This window comes from Hyla sarda, chromosome 5 (genome assembly GCF_029499605.1).
Source record: "Hyla sarda isolate aHylSar1 chromosome 5, aHylSar1.hap1, whole genome shotgun sequence".
In the NCBI taxonomy this organism is placed as follows: domain Eukaryota; kingdom Metazoa; phylum Chordata; class Amphibia; order Anura; family Hylidae; genus Hyla; species Hyla sarda.
The window spans coordinates 71374209-71394130 of NC_079193.1; the positions used below are offsets into that span (position 1 = coordinate 71374209).

The 19922-nt window shown below is 46.4% G+C and overlaps 2 protein-coding genes across 2 annotated transcripts in view; one reads left to right on the forward strand and one right to left on the reverse strand.

The window, feature by feature from the left end:
- The window catches only part of LOC130273220 (sodium channel protein type 4 subunit alpha B-like), a 488856-nt gene extending 477465 nt beyond the window's left edge, over positions 1–11391 (reverse strand). Inside the window, exons 1-2 of the mRNA XM_056519644.1 lie at positions 11292–11391; positions 8246–8306 (exon numbers count right to left, since the gene is read on the reverse strand). The gene's annotated coding sequence lies outside the window, so the exon portion shown is untranslated. The remainder of the gene's footprint in view (positions 1–8245; positions 8307–11291) is intronic.
- A 38-nt stretch (positions 11392–11429) lies between these two features.
- WDR48 (WD repeat domain 48) overlaps positions 11430–19922 on the forward strand; it is a gene marked incomplete in the record, with an annotated part of 31916 nt that continues 23423 nt past the window's right edge. Inside the window, 5 exon segments of the mRNA XM_056519645.1 lie at positions 11430–11584; positions 13570–13710; positions 15187–15265; positions 16609–16691; positions 18396–18525. Coding sequence (XP_056375620.1) covers positions 11537–11584; positions 13570–13710; positions 15187–15265; positions 16609–16691; positions 18396–18525 — 481 coding nt within the window.

The following is a 19922-nucleotide window of genomic DNA, read 5'->3' on the forward strand; positions in this document are numbered from 1 at the left end:
GAAGAAGAAGCGAAGTCACTATCCAGAGATTTTTTACAAAATAATTATCCAGAACATATAGTCACAGAAGCCCTGGACAAAGTCAGGAGCCAAGACAGGAAGACATACTTCGGAAAACAGAAAGAAACAACTGGCCAAACAGAGGAACAAACAATGAAGATCGTACTACCATTCAACAACCAATTCAAAAAGATAGAATGGATCATCAACAAACATTGGCCATTGCTCAAACAGGATAAAGTCCTGGCCCCCCTACTAACCAAAAGAGCCAAGATTATTTACACAAGGGCACCAAATCTCGGACTCAAAATAGCCCCTACAACAAAACAACCTAATCCGAAAGATCCAAAACCTTCACAAACATGGCTCTCCTTGAAAGGTTTCTTTAGATGCGGGAAGTGCAGCAATTGCAAACAGACGAAATTCCAAAAGAAGACAGAATCCGTAATTTTCACCACCAACTCACATAAACATGATATTGAAGAACTACCGTATATACTCGAGTATAAGCCGAGTTTTTCAGCACGATTTTTCGTGCTGAAAACACCCCCCTCAGCTTATACTCGAGTGAACTCTCCACCCGCAGTGGTCTTCAACCTGCGGACCTCCAGAGGTTTCAAAACTACAACTCCCAGCAAGCCCGGGCAGCCATCGGCTGTCCGGGCTTGCTGGGAGTTGTAGTTTTGAAACCTCCGGAGGTCCGCAGGTTGAAGACCACTGCGGCCTTCGACATCATCCAGCCACCTCTCACCCCCCTTTAGTTCTGTACAGTACTCACCTCCGCTCGGCGCTGGTCCGGTCCTGCAGGGCTGTCCGGAGAGGAGGTGGTCCGGTGGGATAGTGGTTCCGGGCTGCTATCTTCACCGGGGAAGGCCTCTTCTAAGCGCTTCGGGCCCGGCCTCAGAATAGTCACGTTGCCTTGACAACGACGCAGAGGTGCGTTCATTGCCAACGTACTTCTGCGTCATTGTCAAGGCAACGCCTCTATTCCGGGCCGGAAGCGCGGAGAAGATTCGCCCCCGGTGAAGATAGCAGCCCGGAACCACTATCCCACAGGACCACCTCCTCACCGGACAGTCCTGCAGGACCGGACCAGCGCCGAGCGGAGGTGAGTACTCAGAACTAAAGGGGGGTGAGAGGGGGCTGGATGATGTTGAAGGCCGCAGTGGTCTTCAACCTGCGGACCTCCGGAGGTTTCAAAACTACAACTCCCAGCAAGCCCGGACAGCCGATGGCTGCCCGGGCTTGCTGGGAGTTGTAGTTTTGAAACCTCTGGAGGTCCGCAGGTTGAAGACCACTGAGGGCGGATGATAAGAGGATGATGAAGGGGGGGTGTGGGATGATGAAGTGGGGGTGTGGGATGATGAAGGGGGGGTGTGGGATGATGAAGGGGGGGTGTGGGATGATGACAAGAGGATGATGAAGGGGGGTGGGGATGATGACAAGGGGATGATGAAGGGGGGATGTGTGGGATGATGACAAGGGGATGATGAAGGGGGGATGTGTGGGATGATGACAAGGGGATGATGAAGGGGGGATGTGTGGGATGATAAGGGGATGATGAAGGGGAGATGTGTGGGATGATGACAAGGGGATGATGACAGGCGGCGGTGATGATGATGAGGATGTTAATGACGGGTCTGGATGATGACGGGGGTCTGGATGATGACAGGGGGGGATGATGTATTTCCCACCCTAGGCTTATACTCGAGTCAATAACTTTTCCTGGGATTTTGGGTTGAAATTAGGGGTCTCGGCTTATACTCGGGTCGGCTTATACTCGAGTATATACGGTACTTACCTGCGACAGCACATCAGTGATCTACATGGTAACTTGCCCTTGTAAAAAGCAGTACATAGGACGCACGAAGAGGAAGCTGAAAACTAGGATAAAAGAATATATGCACAACATTAAAATTGGTTACCCCAATCACTCTCTATCAGCCCATTTTAAAGACTACCACAACCAAGACCCATCCTGTCTTACCTTTTCAGCAATCCAGTCTGTAAAGAAAGATTGGCGCGGTGGAAATCACATTGCTAAAATGTCTAGGTTCAAAAGCAGGAATATATATGAGTTCCAGACACTTGCCCCATATGGGCTGAATACAGAATTAGAAATCTTTGGCTTCCTTTCATAATCTCTCTTAATTTCTATAACTCTTTTTGTTTCTTGTTAAAATGAATGTTTTATTGAAAAATAAAATGATAAATAAACAGTTTTAAAAAAAAAATACCCTTTTACCGTATTTTATTTCATTTTATCCATTTTTATCCATCTTTATCCATTTTTATCCATTTTATTCTCATCCTTTTATTTTATTTTTATATTTAATATTTTTTATATTTTTTAATTATTAATTATTTTTTTATTTCTATTTTTATTTCTATTTATTTTATTTTAGTTGAATTTAATATATTATTTTTATATCACATTTCGATTTATTACTATTACTAATTTATGTCCTCTATATCCTTTGTTACCTCTAGATATACCTAGATTTATATTTATTCTATTTTTACACATTATGACACCTCCACTACAAATGTTTATTAAATATGGCTGCCCTTCTAATTATCATATAGGTGACTTTTCTAAATATCGCCTTCTGCTAAACTATACACTTTATTTTCCCACGATTAAGGGATATCAGTTTTTGTCCACAATATTTGCCCTCTACACCATCTGTCTTTCTCACATTTATTTATTTCTTCTGTTTATTTATCTATTTTCTGTATATTCCAAATATCCAAGTAACATTAGTTATTAAATATAATACCTCCCATTATATTTAATTATATCTGCCTATATACATATACCCACACTCACATAATCCACACAATGCATACACATCCCATTTTTCAATACAATTCAGACTTTCCATTCACCCTCATTACACACTTCCAGTCCAAGGTACCATTCCTGTTTTTTCTAATTGCCTAGAAACTTTCCCGCCAAATTTGTCTACTTAAACCCAGACATCTGCTTACCCTCCATGATCACTGAGGATGAACCACGTAGGTCCGAAACGCGTCTGATCTCAGCTTGCCACCCACCACAGTCACTACTAATTACTAATCAGAGCATCAACCAAAATCCAGGACAACATCACCCTGCGATTTGCTTCACCTCTAACTCCGGGACCGGCACCGCACTTTCCACCACTGCCGCTACCACCACCACCACCATCTGCACTCTCTTACAGGAGAAGACGCAAGCCACAGACACCACGAGGGCGGGAGCACCGGAGGACTGACTTAGGAGACGGCGAATATAGCCGACGACCGGCCTGTTGGGAGACAGACCGCGTCGCCTAACCACTACATCGCCGGAACCACCAGGTCACCAGAGACTCCCCAGTCACCCACGGTCGGGTAAGCGGTACATAGTACCGAATGGCTTTTTGCTTTCTGCGGCCGCCGAGCTGCTTTACATCTACTGCTAGTATTACTGTATTACCATCTGCTGGCCGTGACCGCCGAGTCACCACCAGGGAGTTTGTGACCACCGTGTCACTGCATCACTGTACCACTACCGATGTACTATTGAAACAATCTTAACACAAATTGCATCATATTTGGATATAACAATAGGAGTGGGCCGCAAATAAGGAGGCTCCAGAGGTTGCAAATTGAATCACCCAATTCAGGATTATAAACTGTTCGAACCAAAGAACTGTGGACTAATATATCTTTAAGGACATTCTGTGTGGCATTAATATATATATATATATATATATATATATATATATATATATATATAATTTTTTTTATTTTTTTTTAACCCTATATTAACCTTTTTTATCTTTGTATTTTCTTTATCCCATGTACATTTTTTGGAGGGGATTGCAAGGGCCCTGCATATCCCTTTCCTGCATGTATATTTTTTATGTTTTATATGCTTTATAGAACTTAATAAATCACCATTGTACCTTGGACAGCTTTTGATTATTCAGTCATACAGATACATTACTGAGCTACATTATTTACCAGTTTTTCACCAGACAAGAACATAGTAACATTCAGTACATTAGATACATTCTCACTGACACTTATACTGTTATCTAAACATCTACATATACCGTATATACTCGAGTATAAGCCGACCCGAATATAAGCCGAGGCCCCTAATTTCACCCCAAAATCCCAGGAAAAGTTATTGACTCGAGTATAAGCCTAAAGTGGGAAATACATCATCCCCCCCCTGTCATCATCCAGACCCCCGTCATTAACACCCTCATCATCATCATCACCGCCTGTCATCATCACCCTCGTCATCATCCCCCCTTCAACATCACCACCTGTCATCATCACCCTCGTCATCATCCCCCCTTCATCATCACCACCTGTCGTCATCCCCTTGTCATCATCCCCACCCCCCTTCATCATCCCCTGTCATCATCCCACACCCCCCTTTCATCATCCCCTTGTCATCATCCCCACCCCCCTTCATCATCCCATTGTCATAATCCCACCCCCCCCCTTCATCATCCCCTTGTCATAATCCCAAACCCCCCCTTCATCATTCCCTTGTCATCATCCCACACCCCCCCTTCATCATCCCCTTGTCATCACCACATGTCATCAGTCCCCCCACCCCCCTTCATCATCACCGCTTGTCAATGTCTGATACAGTGGTCTTTAACCTGCGGACCTCCAGATGTTTCAAAACTACAACTCCCAGCAAGCCGGGCTTGCTGGGAGTTGTAGTTTTGAAACCTCTGGAGGTCCGCAGGTTGAAGACCACTGCGGCCTTCGACATTATCCAGCCCCCCCCCCCCCTAACCCCCTTTAGTTTTGTACTCACCTCCGCTCGGCGGGACGTTAGGGTGCGCTGTTCCGGTGCTGCAGGACTGTCCGGTGGAGAGGTCATCCGGTGGGATAGTGGTTCCGAGCTGCCATCTTCACTGGGGGGGGCCTCTTCTCCGCGCTTCGGGCCCAGAATAGAGGCGTTGCCTTGACGACGACGCAGAGGGACGTTGGTATGAACGTCCCTCTGCATCGTCAAGGCAACGTGACTATTCCGGGGCCGGGCCCGAAGCGCAGAGAAGAGGCCCCCCGGTGAAGATGGCAGCCCGGAACCACTATCCCACCGGACGACCTCCCCACCGGACAGTCCTGCAGCACCGGACCAGCGCACCCTAACGTCCCGCCAAGCGGAGGTGAGTACAAAACTAAAGGGGGTTAAGGGGGGGGAGGGGGGGCTGGATAATGTCGAAGGCCGCAGTGGTCTTCAACCAGCGGACCTCCAGAGGTTTCAAAACTACAACTCCCAGCAAGCCCGGACAACCGATGGCTGCCCGGGCTTGCTGGGAGTTGTAGTTTTGAAACATCTGGAGGTCCGCAGGTTGAAGACCACTGAGGGCGGAGAGTTCACTCGAGTATAAGCCGAGGGGGGTGTTTTCAGCATGAGAAATCGAGCTGAAAAACTCGGCTTATACTCGAGTATATACGGTACTATTTTCTCCTGTGTTACCACACATAACCCCTCCACCTATCCGTTTTTCTTTACACATTACACACACCACTGATTGTATACTCAACCGATACAACTACTGATACAGTTACATTCCATATCCCACAGCTACATTAAACTTTCTACACATCACCTGTTTCACATGTAACTGATTCAGTTACTGATACAGTTACACTCCACATCCCGCAGTTATACCGCACACTATACATACAAATTGGTATATACTGTATAACATTCTATTCCACCAATACTATTTTTCTATATAAATCTATACCACTTCTCAGGTCTTAATACTATGTACTAATTCTCACTCACTATACATAGATTAATTTCACCTACATAAACCAACCCACAGTCCTTGAGAACCTCGCCATTTCTCTACTTTCTATTTTTCTAAATATTTAAGGTGGGTTGAGGATACCACCAGGTGAAAGTTCTCGGACCTCCACACAGATTGAGTACATCCACATATAATTTAAAATCTAACTTTTGTTGACATATTATAAGAATGTCTTATCTGTAATTTGATGCCTTTTGAAGATTTTTCCATCTTTCCTTGGCTTCTTTATGCACATTAATGCAAATTTTTACCTGTGGTGCCCAAACTTTTGATCCCCACTGTACCAGGCAGACTTCCCAAGCAGGGACAATGTCACTGATGCCTGCTGGGGGGCTGACTTCTGCCCTTAGTTCATCTATACAGGGTGCCTCCAGCTGTTTCACCACTACAACTCCCAGCTTGCCCTGACATCTATTGGCTGTCAGGGCATAGTGGGAGTTGTAGTAGTGAAACAACTGGAGGCACCCTGTGTTGAAACCAATATCTTTTGTTACAGCCGCTACCCCGACGCGCAACCTGATCTACCTATAAAGCCCCCCTGTCACCGCCGCTCAAGCCACTTTACCCACCCCACCCCAAAAATCAATTACCAAAATGCAGGGGTGCAGGACAATCATGAGGCAGCAGCAGCAGAATCTGCCGGGGGGCAGGGCCGGCGTGCGGGTCCAGGGAGCCAATGGGCACGCATCCTCTGTGCTCTCAGCTCACTCCCTGCCTGTCTGATTGACAGGCAGGGAGCGAGCACAGTCTGACTGGCTGACTGAATTAGGACCGATTGCCTGTCCGGGATCGGTCCTAATTCAGTCATAACGTCACGGCAGGCTGCAGCTGGCCACTAGGAGGGAGACCCCTAGTGGCCGGTTTTCAAATATAAAATAAACTATTTTAATAAAAAAATTATGAAAGTATATTAGAGATATGTTGTAGTACATATGCCCATTTAAGCACTTAAGGTCCTAGCTAACTGTGGACCGAACCAATGCACAATCACAACCTACAATAATGGACTGATCCAATGAAGTTCCCTAACTGTCTGTCAGATAACAGTGGACCGACCTGCAGATAGGGGATAAATGTTAAGCAAAAAATTTACTTGTTAAACTAAGTGAATGGTAAAACTGCTTGTGTTCTTTTTTTAAACTTAAGTTAACTGCTTGTGTTCTATTACATTACATAGATTAGAAGAATTATTAAGCTGAGCTGTTATTGGTTGCTATGGGAAATGGTCCAACTCCGTAATTGACAGATCTACACATTGTTTTTCTTTCTTTTTTTTCCGAGGTACGTGCTCTCAATTCACCCATGGGCAAGTAAAAAGTGCACGTGTTAACACAAAAAACCATGCACGAGGATGTGGTCCATCACAAGCCCTTCTCCGAAAGGAGAGAGGTCCCAAATAAACAAAACCCTTCGCCACTGGGCCAAAGGGCACCTGCAAGGTTCCAGGTACAATGTCCCCTTTCAGCAAAGCTACTCAGGGACAAAGTACTTTCGGCAACAACCGGGCAAAAACCAAGTTGTCACTGAGGAGCCAGTAAAACCGGCTTGGCATCCCTGATGAAGCAAGGGTGCCCGGGGTATGGCAGAGAGGTGAGGAACCTGATGGCCACACACACCTCCCCTAGATGGCAGGAGGGATACCCAGAAGGGCTACCGTACTCTGACCAATCCTAGTGACAAAAAGAGCACAAAACGTGGAAACAGTGACAGAAAAATAAATAAATAAGTGGATGTGTGATACTGCCCGGACATCAGGACGGATCTATAACAATTCTCTGATTCTAGCCAGAAGCCGGGATACTAAGGGCAAGTGCTCAGAAGAGAGAGAAAGTGCATGCTATGTGCCATCTTTCAAGTGGGGCAACGAATTCCCAAGTGAATTCCGGTACCCTGGGGTCACCTCCCCAAGGCACTTTTGCACCTCGACTCTAACTCTACCCAGACCTTAGGGCCAGATCTAGCAGGAACAGGTCTCATAAGGGATAGCTGCTGCTTTCCATAGCCATTCCTTGTACACCTTCTTTTCCTGTGTGATTCCTCATCCTGCCTTGGTGGTCTTCCCCATCGCCAACTAACAGGAAAGGTACTACACTTGATCTTTGCCAAAAGAATCTCTCCATTTGCCCACCTATACACAAATAGCTGTCATTCAGCAAGTAGCATGGCCCTTATGACTACTTAGCCCAGAATGTGCAGAGGTTCACATGAATAAATTACAACAAATGAAGTTACCCCGGAACTTGTCTAACTAAACTCTATATCAATCTGCTCAGCTCCTCCTGCTCTATAATATGTCACCTGCAGAGTGGACTCACTGATAAAGTCTGATATTACTTCCTGCTTGATGGCAAGATCATTATTACAGTCACACCACAGGTCAGGCTGTAGTCAAACTGGGGGTTAAGTCTAAGTAATTCTGAAATCATTACCTTAAAGGGGTTATCCATGCTCAGCCACGACCTGTCTGCAGCAGTCACTAGATGTCCACTCCTAGTAGAATGAAAGGATCAGAATGGGATTGGAGGTGAAGCTAAGTAACAGTTTATTTTAATGCATTTGGCTCCTTTTTACACCTTTTTTAAACCCTGGATAACCCCTTTAAGGATAGGGTCACACTGAGCGGATATGCAGCCTGACGCTTTCAGATATCTGTTGATCAGTGGAAAATACACAATAAGGTTCATGCATCACAGTTATGCTGGTGTGCGCGCGGCTGGTCTCCGAACCTGCTCCTAGTGCGTACACAGCATATTTCCAGCTGTTCGGCAGATTCCTCCAAGGTCAAATACGCTGCCTATCCACTCAGTGTGACCATACCCTAAAGGTCTGTGCAGCATTTTTCTCTTTATTCTGATCTGACTACGGGATGCTACGGCACGCTGACCGGGAAAGTTGCTGAGGCAACTTCCAGAGGTATAAAAGATATGGGAGGAGATTTATCAAAACTTGTGCAAAGGAAAAGTTGCCCATAGCAACCAATCAGGTTGCTTCTTTCATTTTGCAGAGGCCTTGTTAAATATGAAAGAAGCGATCTGATTGGTTGCTATGGGCAACTTTCCCTCTGGACAGGTTTTGGTAAATCTCCCCCATTGTGCACAAGTTCCATTAGAAAAAGGCACATACATCACATGTTAGGCAGTGAATGTTTGGTAAGGACACCTGCATGATACTTTCTGAGAGTCAGAGGGTTGCCTTGGCATGGAGCATCATGCCACATTTTAAATCTGATCATGTGGCAGAGGCACTGCAAAACCTCCTAAAAATGCCCCTTAATTAGGGAATCCCCAGATCATGTCCCCAGTACTGTATAGTCTCCAACAGGTACAGTTAATGGCTTGAAGATGGTATTCTCAAAGTGAGGTACTGAATCAATAAACAGAAACATGGTAGTACACCGTCAGGGCTGTCACACTTTATGCAACACAATAGGGTGGTTTCACACTAATTAAGATTGGAGCAAACACAGAGAACAAGTATCATAGAAAGATTTGTACCTCTACTACTTTCTAACAAAAAGTAAAGATTTTTTTTTAAAGAAGTGAATGGGGGAAATTTATCAAACTTTTTTTTTCATCTAAATTTGGCGCATGAAATTTTGAAGCAGGCTGACCATATGACTCTTCTGCTACTTTACATTTAACCTCTTAAGGACGCAGGGCATACCTGTACGCTTTGCGACCGGTGAAATTGCAATGTCCAGATCAGCTAGAACGCGAGGGGCAGTCCCCTTACCTGCCTCCGGTGATTGATTGCTCCAAGCCTGAAATCCAGGCTTGAGCAATGGACCGCCGATAACCCTGATCTTTGCCATGTCAATGCACAGCAATGATCTGTGTATGAGATCAGTATGTGCTGTGTAATAGCCACTAGGGGGACCATAACACTGCAAAAAAAAGTGTGGAAAAAAAGTTAATAAAGATCATTTAACCCCTTCCTTAATAAAAGAAAGAATCGTCCCCCTTTTCCCATTTAAAAAAAACCAAAACTGTGTAAATAAAAATAAACATATGTGGTATCGCCGCGTGCGGAAATGCCCGAACTATAAAAATATATTAATTAAACCGCACGGTCAATGGCGTACGCTCAAAAAAGTCCAAAATAGCGTATTTTTGGTCACTTTTTATATAATGAAAAATGAATTAAAAGCAATCAAAAAGTCAGATAAATACAAAAATGGTACCGCTAAAAACTTCAGCTTATGGTGCAAAAAATTAGCCCTCATACCGGCCCGTAAGTGGAAAAATAAAAGTCAGAAGATGACAATTTTACACGTATAAATTTTCCTGGATATAGTTATTTTTTTTTTTTAGAAGTAATACAGAATCAAACCTATATAAGTAAGGTATCATTTTAACTGTATGGATCTACAGAATAAAGAGAAGGTGTCAGTTTTACTGAAAAATGTACTGCGTAGAAACGGAGGCCCTCAAAAGTTACAAAATGGCATTTTTTTTTCAATTTTGTCGTACAATGAATTTATTTTGGTAAAATGACTGTCTCTGCAAAGTAGAATTGGTGACGTAAAAAAAATAAGCCATAATATGGAATTTTAGGAGCAAAATTGAAAGTGTTATGATTTTTAGAAGGTGATGAGGAAAATGCAAAAATGGAAAAACCCTGCGTCAATAAAGGAAAACTGTCAGATATTTTCTCCCGCACTATCCACAGTACTGGTGGATAGTGTGGGAGACGCCGATTTAAACGAGCCCTACCTTCCCTACCCGGATGCGCCCGCAATTGTAGTTTTATTCTACGTGTATATCTTGCTGTATCTGGCACAGGCGGGGCTTCTGCACTGACGTCAGCGCCGCTTATGAATAGTCATTCCCCCTCCCTCCAGTTAGGAGCGGCAAAGAGAGGGAGAACTGGAGGGAGGGGGGATGAATATTCATAAGCGGCGCTGACGTCAGTGCCAGTTAAAGGGGTTCTCCGCTGCCCTGCCTTCCGGAGCTCCGCTCGTAGCGTCCGGAAATGTATTACTTCCGTGTTCAAAGCCGCCCCTTCGTGACGTCACGCCTGCCTCCTCAACGAAAGTCTAGACGCTGCGAGCTGAGCTCCGTAAGGCAGGGCAGCGGAGAACCCCTTTAACCTGCAGAAGCCCCGCCCGTGCCAGTTACAGCAAGATATACACATAGAATAAAACTAAAATTGCGGGCGAACGGCCGGGCGGATCCGGGTAAGGTAGGGCTCATTATAATCAGCGTCTTCCGCACTATCCATCAGTAGTGTGGATAGTGCGGGAGAAAATATCTGACAGTTTTCCTTTAAGGGGTTAAGCTCTTCCAAACCCTGACTAAATTTTTTTTTTTTTTTCTATTTTCTTGTGGCTTCGCTGTAGATTTTGTGGTAAAACAAATGATGTCTTTACAAAGTACAATTGGTCCCGCATAAAACAAGCCTTATCTGGGTCTGTAGATGGAAAACTGAAAACGTTATAGATTTCAAAAAATTGCTGCGTTAACGAGAGTCCATCACCAGGGTATAGTTAGGAAGGACCGGTCACCTCTGATCTGTCCCTCTGTCAGGAGCTGATCAGTAAGCAGCTCTGTAACCTGCCTCATGCGGAAATGACGTCATATAACTAGTAGCGGAAGAAGACTTTCAGGCCTCAGTTTGGGCGGAAGTTGTCGTGACTGTAATGAGGTCGTACATCCCTGTCCTTCGGGTAAGGGCGGAAGTGTTAACATTCGGGAAGTGACGACAGAGTGTCAACATGCAAGATGGCAGCTCATCACAGGCAGAACACGGCGGGGCGGAGGAAAGTTCAGGTATGACAGGTAACGGGGACGTGATCCCGGTCCCAGTGGCGGGTGACTAAGGGGGTTCTGAGAAAATCGGGGGCTCCCTCTGCTGTTTGGCAGATCCGCAGTGCCCGGGGAGTTGTGAAGCTGGGGCGGGGCTGGGAGCCCCCCTGGAGAGCACCCGTCCACTTCGGTGCTGCGATCTCTTGGGTGACCCCGTCCAGTGAGTGACCCTCCGCCATCCATACATAGTGGATGTGTAACCCCTGTGTAGTATTCATGTATGGAGAAGACACCCCCGCAAGACTTAAATGGTTCAGCCCACTTCAGGCTTTCTTCGATCAGTTTAGACCTGTCAGATTATTCCATTTAGTGGCATCTGGGGGTGGCATGTATTGTTTTTACCCTAGAAATAAATGCGGGCCCGTTAACGCTGGGTGATTTGTATGCTGGGGTCTCCCTATAGGACATGGACCACCTTCATCACGGAATAGGTGGTGCTTTAGCTTCCAGACCTCATTGTTCGTATCTTAGTGTTTACATTTGGTCCTTGGAAAGCTGGGTGACGAGATGTAATCACCATTACATGTCTCTAGAATAGTGTTTCTCAACCAGGGTGCCTACATATTTAGCAAAACTACAACTCCCAGCATGCCCGAGCAGCTAACATCTGTCTGGGCATACATGAAGATGTAGTTGTACAACAGCTGGAGGCCCCCTGCCTGGGAAACCCTGCAGTAAGGAGAGGCAGATCTGCACTGTTGGACTTCTCTCAGATAGATGGACCAGGTAAAAACTGACCATTTAGGTAATGTTCACACATAGTATTTTGAGCAGTGGCCTCCAAATGGTGGCCCTCCAGCTGTTGAAAAACTACAACTTCCCACATGCATGAAATATTATATATTTGCAGCTAAATAATTCAGGTTGAAATGTGACTCTAGATTTGCGCTGTTAGGCCATGTTTATACTGCGTCATTTGTGCGAAATGTCCACACGGAACACACGTGCGGACATTCTGCACACTTGGAGAAAACTGCAGGTGCTGGGACCGATCGGAAATGCGCTGTCTCATAGACGGCAATGCATTTCCGAGTGTAATTCGCAAAAAGAATAGATATGTCTATTCTGCACAGAAATTCACACCCTTACGGCAGTGTTTCCCGACCAGGGTGCCTCCAGCTGTTGCGAAACTACAACTCCCAGCATGCCCGGACAGCCTCCGGCTGTCCGGGCATGCTGGGAGTTGTAGTTTCGCAACAGCTGGAGGCACCCTGGTCGGGAAACACTGCCTTACGGGATAGGATACGTCTGCAGTATTGTTAGTGTGGATGTCATAAGGGAATGACACAAGCCATGTCACTCCTAAGCCAGTTGTTATGGACCACTGCAGGTCTGTTGTCTTTATAGGTCCTACAATGATTTAGTTTGACTTTCTTTATAAATTACTTGTTTTCACTTTTGTGTGTTAAAGGGGAACTCCCACCAAATTGTATACTTATCCTCCATGCCTGGGCTGCCACCATTTTAAATAACAAACTTTAACTTACCTCACACTGCTCCCCCATTGCTGCTGATATCGGTCTCCTGTCCTCCGGCCCCAGTCTTCCTTTTTTTGGGTGCCCAACACGTCACACTGTGCTCATCTTATCGCTGGCTCATGTCCCACCTCGGCCGGTCACAGCCTAAGCGACTGTGTGATATATCGGGCCAGGGCACCAGAAGGCAGACCGGACCTGTTACATGACACTGCCTATGAGCGGTCAAGGTAGGACATCGCTGCGACCAGCACTAGATTAGCGCATTATCGTGTCGGGCCACAAAACCAGGAATAAGACAGATATCGGCAGCACGGATGGACACGCCGGAGGTAAGTAAGGCTCCTTTCTCATTGCCTTTTGTGCCCGGCAGTGTGATGGGCGTTAGAAGATAGCGGGAGAAAAATGTGGCCATATTGGATACATTTAAAAAAAATGGCCTTAGTACCTTTTAAACTCTTTATCCTCGCACAGGTCTCCTATGTGATTAGGGATGAAGTGGAAAAATACAATCGCAATGGGGTGAACGCCCTGCAACTCGATCCGGCACTAAACAGACTCTTCACAGCTGGCCGAGACTCCATTATCAGAATATGGAGCGTCAATCAGCACAAGGTACGAGTGTAAAACCTAACCCCAGTCCACTGGCTGAGGATATCCACAAAATCTTACTCTTACACCATCATTCACCATCACCCCTTTACCCTTACGCCATCACCCCTTTACCCTTACGCCATCACCCCTTTACCCTTACGCCATCACCCCTTTACCCTTACGCCATCACCCCTTTACCCTTACGCCATCACCCCTTTACCCTTACGCCATCACCCCTTACGCCATCACCCCTTACACCATCACCCCTTACACCATCACCCACCATCATTCACCATCACCCCTTTACCCTTACACCATCACCCACCATCATTCACCATCACCCCTTTACCCTTACACCATCATCCCTTTACCCTTACACCATCACCCACCATCATTCACCATCACCCCTTTACCCTTACACCATCATCCCTTTACCCTTACACCATCACCCACCATCATTCACCATCACCCCTTTACCCTTACACCATCATCCCTTTACCCTTACACCATCACCCACCATCATTCACCATCACCCCTTTACCCTTACACCATCATCCCTTTACCCTTACACCATCACCCACCATCATTCACCATCACCCCTTTACCCTTACACCATCACCCCTTCACCCTTACACCATCACCCCTTTATTTCAGCTTCCTGTGTTCGTTGTCCCTTTGCTTTCTGGTGGTCAGGTCTTCCTTCCCTGACCGCATTGTTCCCTCCATGCTGGGATCTCTTCACTTCTGCATTGAAGGTGTCATCTGGAGCCTTTGTAGCAAATCCCATCACACTTGATGGAGAAATTGGCAATGCATGAATCAGTGTTTTGGGCATCAAAATGATGGACACCACATCAGAACCCAACAACACCAATGTCTCATAATGTAACCCGTTCAGTTCTATTGTGGTGTCCATCATTTGGATGCAACGGATCTGGCAGAGCAGTGTTTCTTTTCCATTTCATCCAAAATGCTGCTGTGAAAATAAACTACAAGTAAAAACTGTAAGGGAAGGGTATGTTCACCTGCTTCGGGTTTATCGCGGACTAGATTTTAACATGGCCAATTTTTGAAGTTAAAGGGGTACTCCACTGCCCCAGCGTTCGGAATGCTGGGTGCGGGCTGTGGGGGTCGTGACATCGCAGCCATGCCCTTGTGATGTCATGTCCTCTCAATGCAAGTCTATGAGAGGGGGCGTGGCAGTTTCCACGCCCCCTCCCATAGACTTGCATTGAGGGGACCAGGCCGTGACGTCATGACTCCTTTGGTGTTCCATTCACCATACACAGAGCTTCCATAGAAAATACATGGAGTGTGTGCCGACTCTGCAGCGTACCTCTTTTAATTGGGCAGATCTGCAGTGTGTGAACATACCCTGAAACAAAATAAGATTGTTCAGAGTGTTCCACCCTTTTAAGGTTATTCCCATCTCAACAACAGTTTTGTTTTTTGAGTTTCCGTATGTATAATGCTATTATTTATTCTTGTTTATTTTAGCAAGACCCCTACATAGCATCTATGGAACACCACACAGACTGGGTGAACGACATTGTACTGTGCTGTAATGGAAAGACATGTAAGTATATTAGGAGGAATTCTTGCATTTATGCAGAGCCGGCAACGGGAATGGTCTGATTTGCCAACAACAACCAATCACAGCTCAGCTTTCATTTTACTAGAGTACTGTAAGAAGTAAAAGCTGAGCTGTGATTGGTTGCTATAAGTAAATCAGTTTTTGTTTGATAAATTTGGTCCAGTTTCATTAAGGAGAATTGGTTCAAATCATCTGTCCTGCTGGCCACAAATAACAGGGGGCACCACCCAACCCGTGGCTGAGGGAGTGTACATGAAACAGGTCTCCGTGAGTACACAAGGGTTCTATCACTTGTACAGGATTTGCTGCAGGTTTGATGCTGTGTTCATTTATTTACATTGATTACTTCAGTAGATTCTGTACCTGTGACTGTCCTGATGACTGTCCGCACAACTTATGGCTGGACCAAATAAGGCTGTGTCATGCTGCTACAACTTCATTGGTTCGGAATACTCCTTTAAGCCATGTGCACATGGAGAAGATATTTTTTTTGCTAGGGAAATGTCTTAAAATTTGAAGTACGATGAGTTAAAAGGAAGAAAATCCATAAGGGTATACTCAATACTTGAAAAGCCTTTAAAGGGGTAGTTCCCTGGAATTTTTTTTTTTTTTTTAAATCAACTGGTGCCAGAAAGTTAAACAGATTTGTAAATTACTTCTACTTAAAAATCTTAATCCTTCCAATACTTATCAACCGCTGTATGCTCCACAGGAAGTTCTTTTCTTTTTGAATTTCCTTTTGGTCTGATCACAGTACTCTCTGCTGACACCTCTGTCCATTTTAGGGACTGTCGGGAGCAGGAGAGGTTTGCTATGGGGATTTGCTACTACTCTGGACAGTTTCTGACACGGACAGAGGTGTCAGCAGAGAGCACTGTGGTCAGACACAAAGAAAATTCAAAAAGAAAAGAACTTCCTGTGGAACATACAGCAGCTGATAAGTACTGGAAGGGTAAAGATTTTTAAATAGAAGTAATTTACAAAGCTTTTTAACTTTCTGGCATCAGTTCATTTAAACAAAAAATGTTTTCCAGTGGAGTACCCCTTTTAAATTCCCTCAAATGTTTTCTGGAAGCTAATTCACATGCATTTTAGTGTGCTTTGTTGTGGGCTTCTATCGTGGAATGTGTATATAAATTTGCAGCAAATACACCCTGTTCCTGTACCCTGCAGTAATAGCAGGCATTGTGTTTGTGATACGTGTAAAGCCGATTCTGTGACTTCTATAACATAACCCATTCTGTAACCTGGCACATGTTGAATTCATGTTCCGTATGTCTGATGTGTAACGGTCTCGCTAATGTCCACCCTTCTACTTTCTGCAGTAATATCTGCCTCTTCTGATACCACTGTTAAAGTATGGAACGCGCACAAGGGATTTTGCATGTCAACCCTGAGAACACACAAGGTAAATCAAAAAAGAAGGAATAAGCAAGAAAAGGGAAATATGGAGGCACCTGACAACAATCTACCTTAATGTGCAATCGTAAAAAACATGAGGAATCCAGTAAGCCACAGTCTATACAAAATGTAACGGTAACACTATGGTACTTGGAAAAGGAACAGTCACTAAATAGACAATAACGAAGAGGTCCAGCAAACTCACCGCGTCCTAAGACCACATCATGTAGAGACCGACGGAGGCTCAGACCTTCTTCCTCCCGGCACCCTCCGTCGGTCTCTACATGATGTGGTCTTAGGACGCGGTGAGTTTGCTGGACCTCTTCGTTATTGTAAATCAAAAAAGAACAATGTGCAGATAATATAATGTAACCAGTAGGGATCGACCGATATCGTTTTTTTAGGGCCGATACCGATAATCTGGGGAGGTTAGGGCCAATAGCCGATAACTTATACCAATATTCCGGTATAAATTATCGGCTATTTATCCCCCCGCGACACCGCTGCAGATCATTGATTTAAAGCGGGCGCTTTAAATCAATGCACTGCAGTGGCTTTTGCGGTGCCAGAGACCGCCGCCACCCGCTTCTCTCCCCCTGCCTGTCCGGGGGTCCTGAGACCTATCACCGCCACCGCTCCCCCCGCACCGCGCCATGGGGTGCCTCCAGCTGTTGAAAAACTACTACTCCCAGCATGCCCGGACAGCCAACGGCTGTCCGGGCATGCTGGGAGTAGTAGTTTTTCAACAGCTGGAGAGCCTCAACAGCTGGAGGGCCTACTGTAGGTATAATATATTATTCAGACCCCTGTCCATCCCAGACCTCTGTCCATCCCAGACCCCTGACTCACCTTCCCAGTTGCTGCAGGGACCGTCCGGGGAGGGTGGTCTGGGCCATCCATCCTTCCTTTAGTGTCCGGCGGCATTCCGGGTGGAGGGTGAACCGATCCGGGCTGTCCTTCTTCTCCGGGGGTCATCTTCTCCACTCCGGGCAGGCTCCGGCCTAGTAACGCTGCATAGACGCCGCTGCGCAGCGACGCACCTGACGTCACGGCGTAGCGGCGTCTATGCTGCGTTACTAGGCCGGAGCCTGCCCGGAGTGGAGAAGAGGACCCCCGGAGAAGGACACCCCGGACAGGTTCACCCTCCACCCGGAATGCCGCCGAACACTACAGGAAGGATGGGTGGCCCGGACCACCCCCATTACGGGTAAGTTTAATTTTTATTATTGACTCGGAGGGTGGGGGAGGGGCCCGACCGGTACAGCGGTATGGGTAAAAATTCATACCGTGGGAGAAAAAAAAAACTGTATCTGGTTCATACCGGTATTCCGCCCAGCACTACGGTGGGGGGTGCGGTGGGTCGGGGGGGCGCGGGGAATTATCGGCAAGGTAATTGCCGATACCGATAATGCCCAAAATTGTGATTATCGGCCATACCGATAATCGGTCGATCCCTAGTAACCAGTGCAAATGTAACCAATGAGTTATTATATTTGCAGGCAGTGCTGTCCCACACATGGCACTAAGGCTTTATACTCCTTTTTTTTTTGTTTTTTTTTTAAGTACATAGCAAGGTGATGACTGGGTTAGAAGTCTTTATGAATTATTCTCAAAGTTTTCTTCCAGCTCTGTGTATATATGTAATATATGTGTGTGTGTGTGTGTGTGTGTGTATGTATATATATAATGTGTGTGTTATTTTCCCCCCTAGGATTATGTGAAAGCCTTAGCTTATGCAAAAGACAAAGAATTAGTGGCATCTGCAGGACTAGACCGACAAATCTTCCTCTGGGATGTAAATACTCTCACTGCACTAACTGCATCCAACAATACTGTCACTAGTGAGTAACGTGACTGTTCACTAACCTGCATGATAATGGGCGTCTCAGTGTTTATGAATTGGATGTTGTCACCATGGCTACACTCCCAGTGTGTGCAGGGTAGCCAATGTGCTTCTTCACAATCATTTTAAAGGGGTTGTCCAGGGAGCAGAAGAAGTCCTAGCTCCTCTGCTCGCTGGAGCTCCACGTCTCCACTCCCTGGTCATCTTGGAAGTATACTGATCTGAGACAGGAGGGGGCGGGTGCTTGTCACGATCCTCATGTTCGGGCCATACCACTCCCCATAGTGATGTTCAATAGCTTTATCATGTTGGTCAGACATCATGCATCTGTTGGAGATATGTGGGGATGGTTTGGCCCACAGGCAATGATCGGGACAAGCACTTTGTCCCATTTCGGAACCATATACTGTACTGTTAATCTTGTTCTGCATTATCTTTTGTCTTGTAAATGGAGCCTAGAGCACAGATGTAAACAGAGTTAACCAAATTTTATTAACCTCTTCCCACCCTGTGACACTGTTATGCAACAGCAACTATTACCTTAAAGGGGTACTCCGCCCCTAGACATCTTATCCCCTATCCAAAGGATCTCGGCTGCGGCACCCCAGACATCCGGTGCACAGAGCAAACTCCGAAGCTAGAGCTGGGGCAAGGGGAGGAAGGAGGTACACTCCCCCTCCCTGAGCTCGGCTAGACGCAGGTCTCCAAGGCACGCCCCCTCCCTGAGGACATAGATCTCCACGGCAGGCCCCCTCCCTCATTTCCCCTTCCTGAGGACGTAAATCTCCACGGCAGGCCCCCTCCCTCATCTCCCCTCCCTGAGGACGTAAATCTCCACGGCAGGTCCCTCCCTTATCTCCCCGAGCTGAGGACGTAAATCTCCACGGCAGGTCCCTCCCTCATCTCTCCTCCCTGAGCACATAGAGCAGTGCTCCCAATGAGCTCTATGTGTCAAAGGGGACATACTGCACGGGCTCTTTAGCCCGTGCAGTATGTCCCCCTTTAGCCCGTGCAGGATGTCCCCCTTTAGCCCATGCAGTATGTCCCCCTTTACACATAGAGCTCATTGGGAGCACTGCTCTATGTCCTCAGGGAGGAGAGATGAGGGAGGGACCTGCCGTGGAGATCTATGTCCTCAGGGAGGGGCGTGCCGTGGAGATCTGCGTCCAGCCGAGCTCAGGGAGGGGAGATGAGGGAGGGGGCGTGGACCTTCTCTCTCCCCTTGCTCTGCCCTCCCCCAGCTCTAGCTTCGGAAATGTTTGGAGAGCTGGGGAGGAGCGGACGCATGGATCTACGGGGGCGCAAAAAACCACCTCACACCGGATGACTGAAGATGCGGGGTGAAGGCTCGTGATGCCACGGCCCCTCAATGCAAGTCTATGGGAGGGGGTGTGA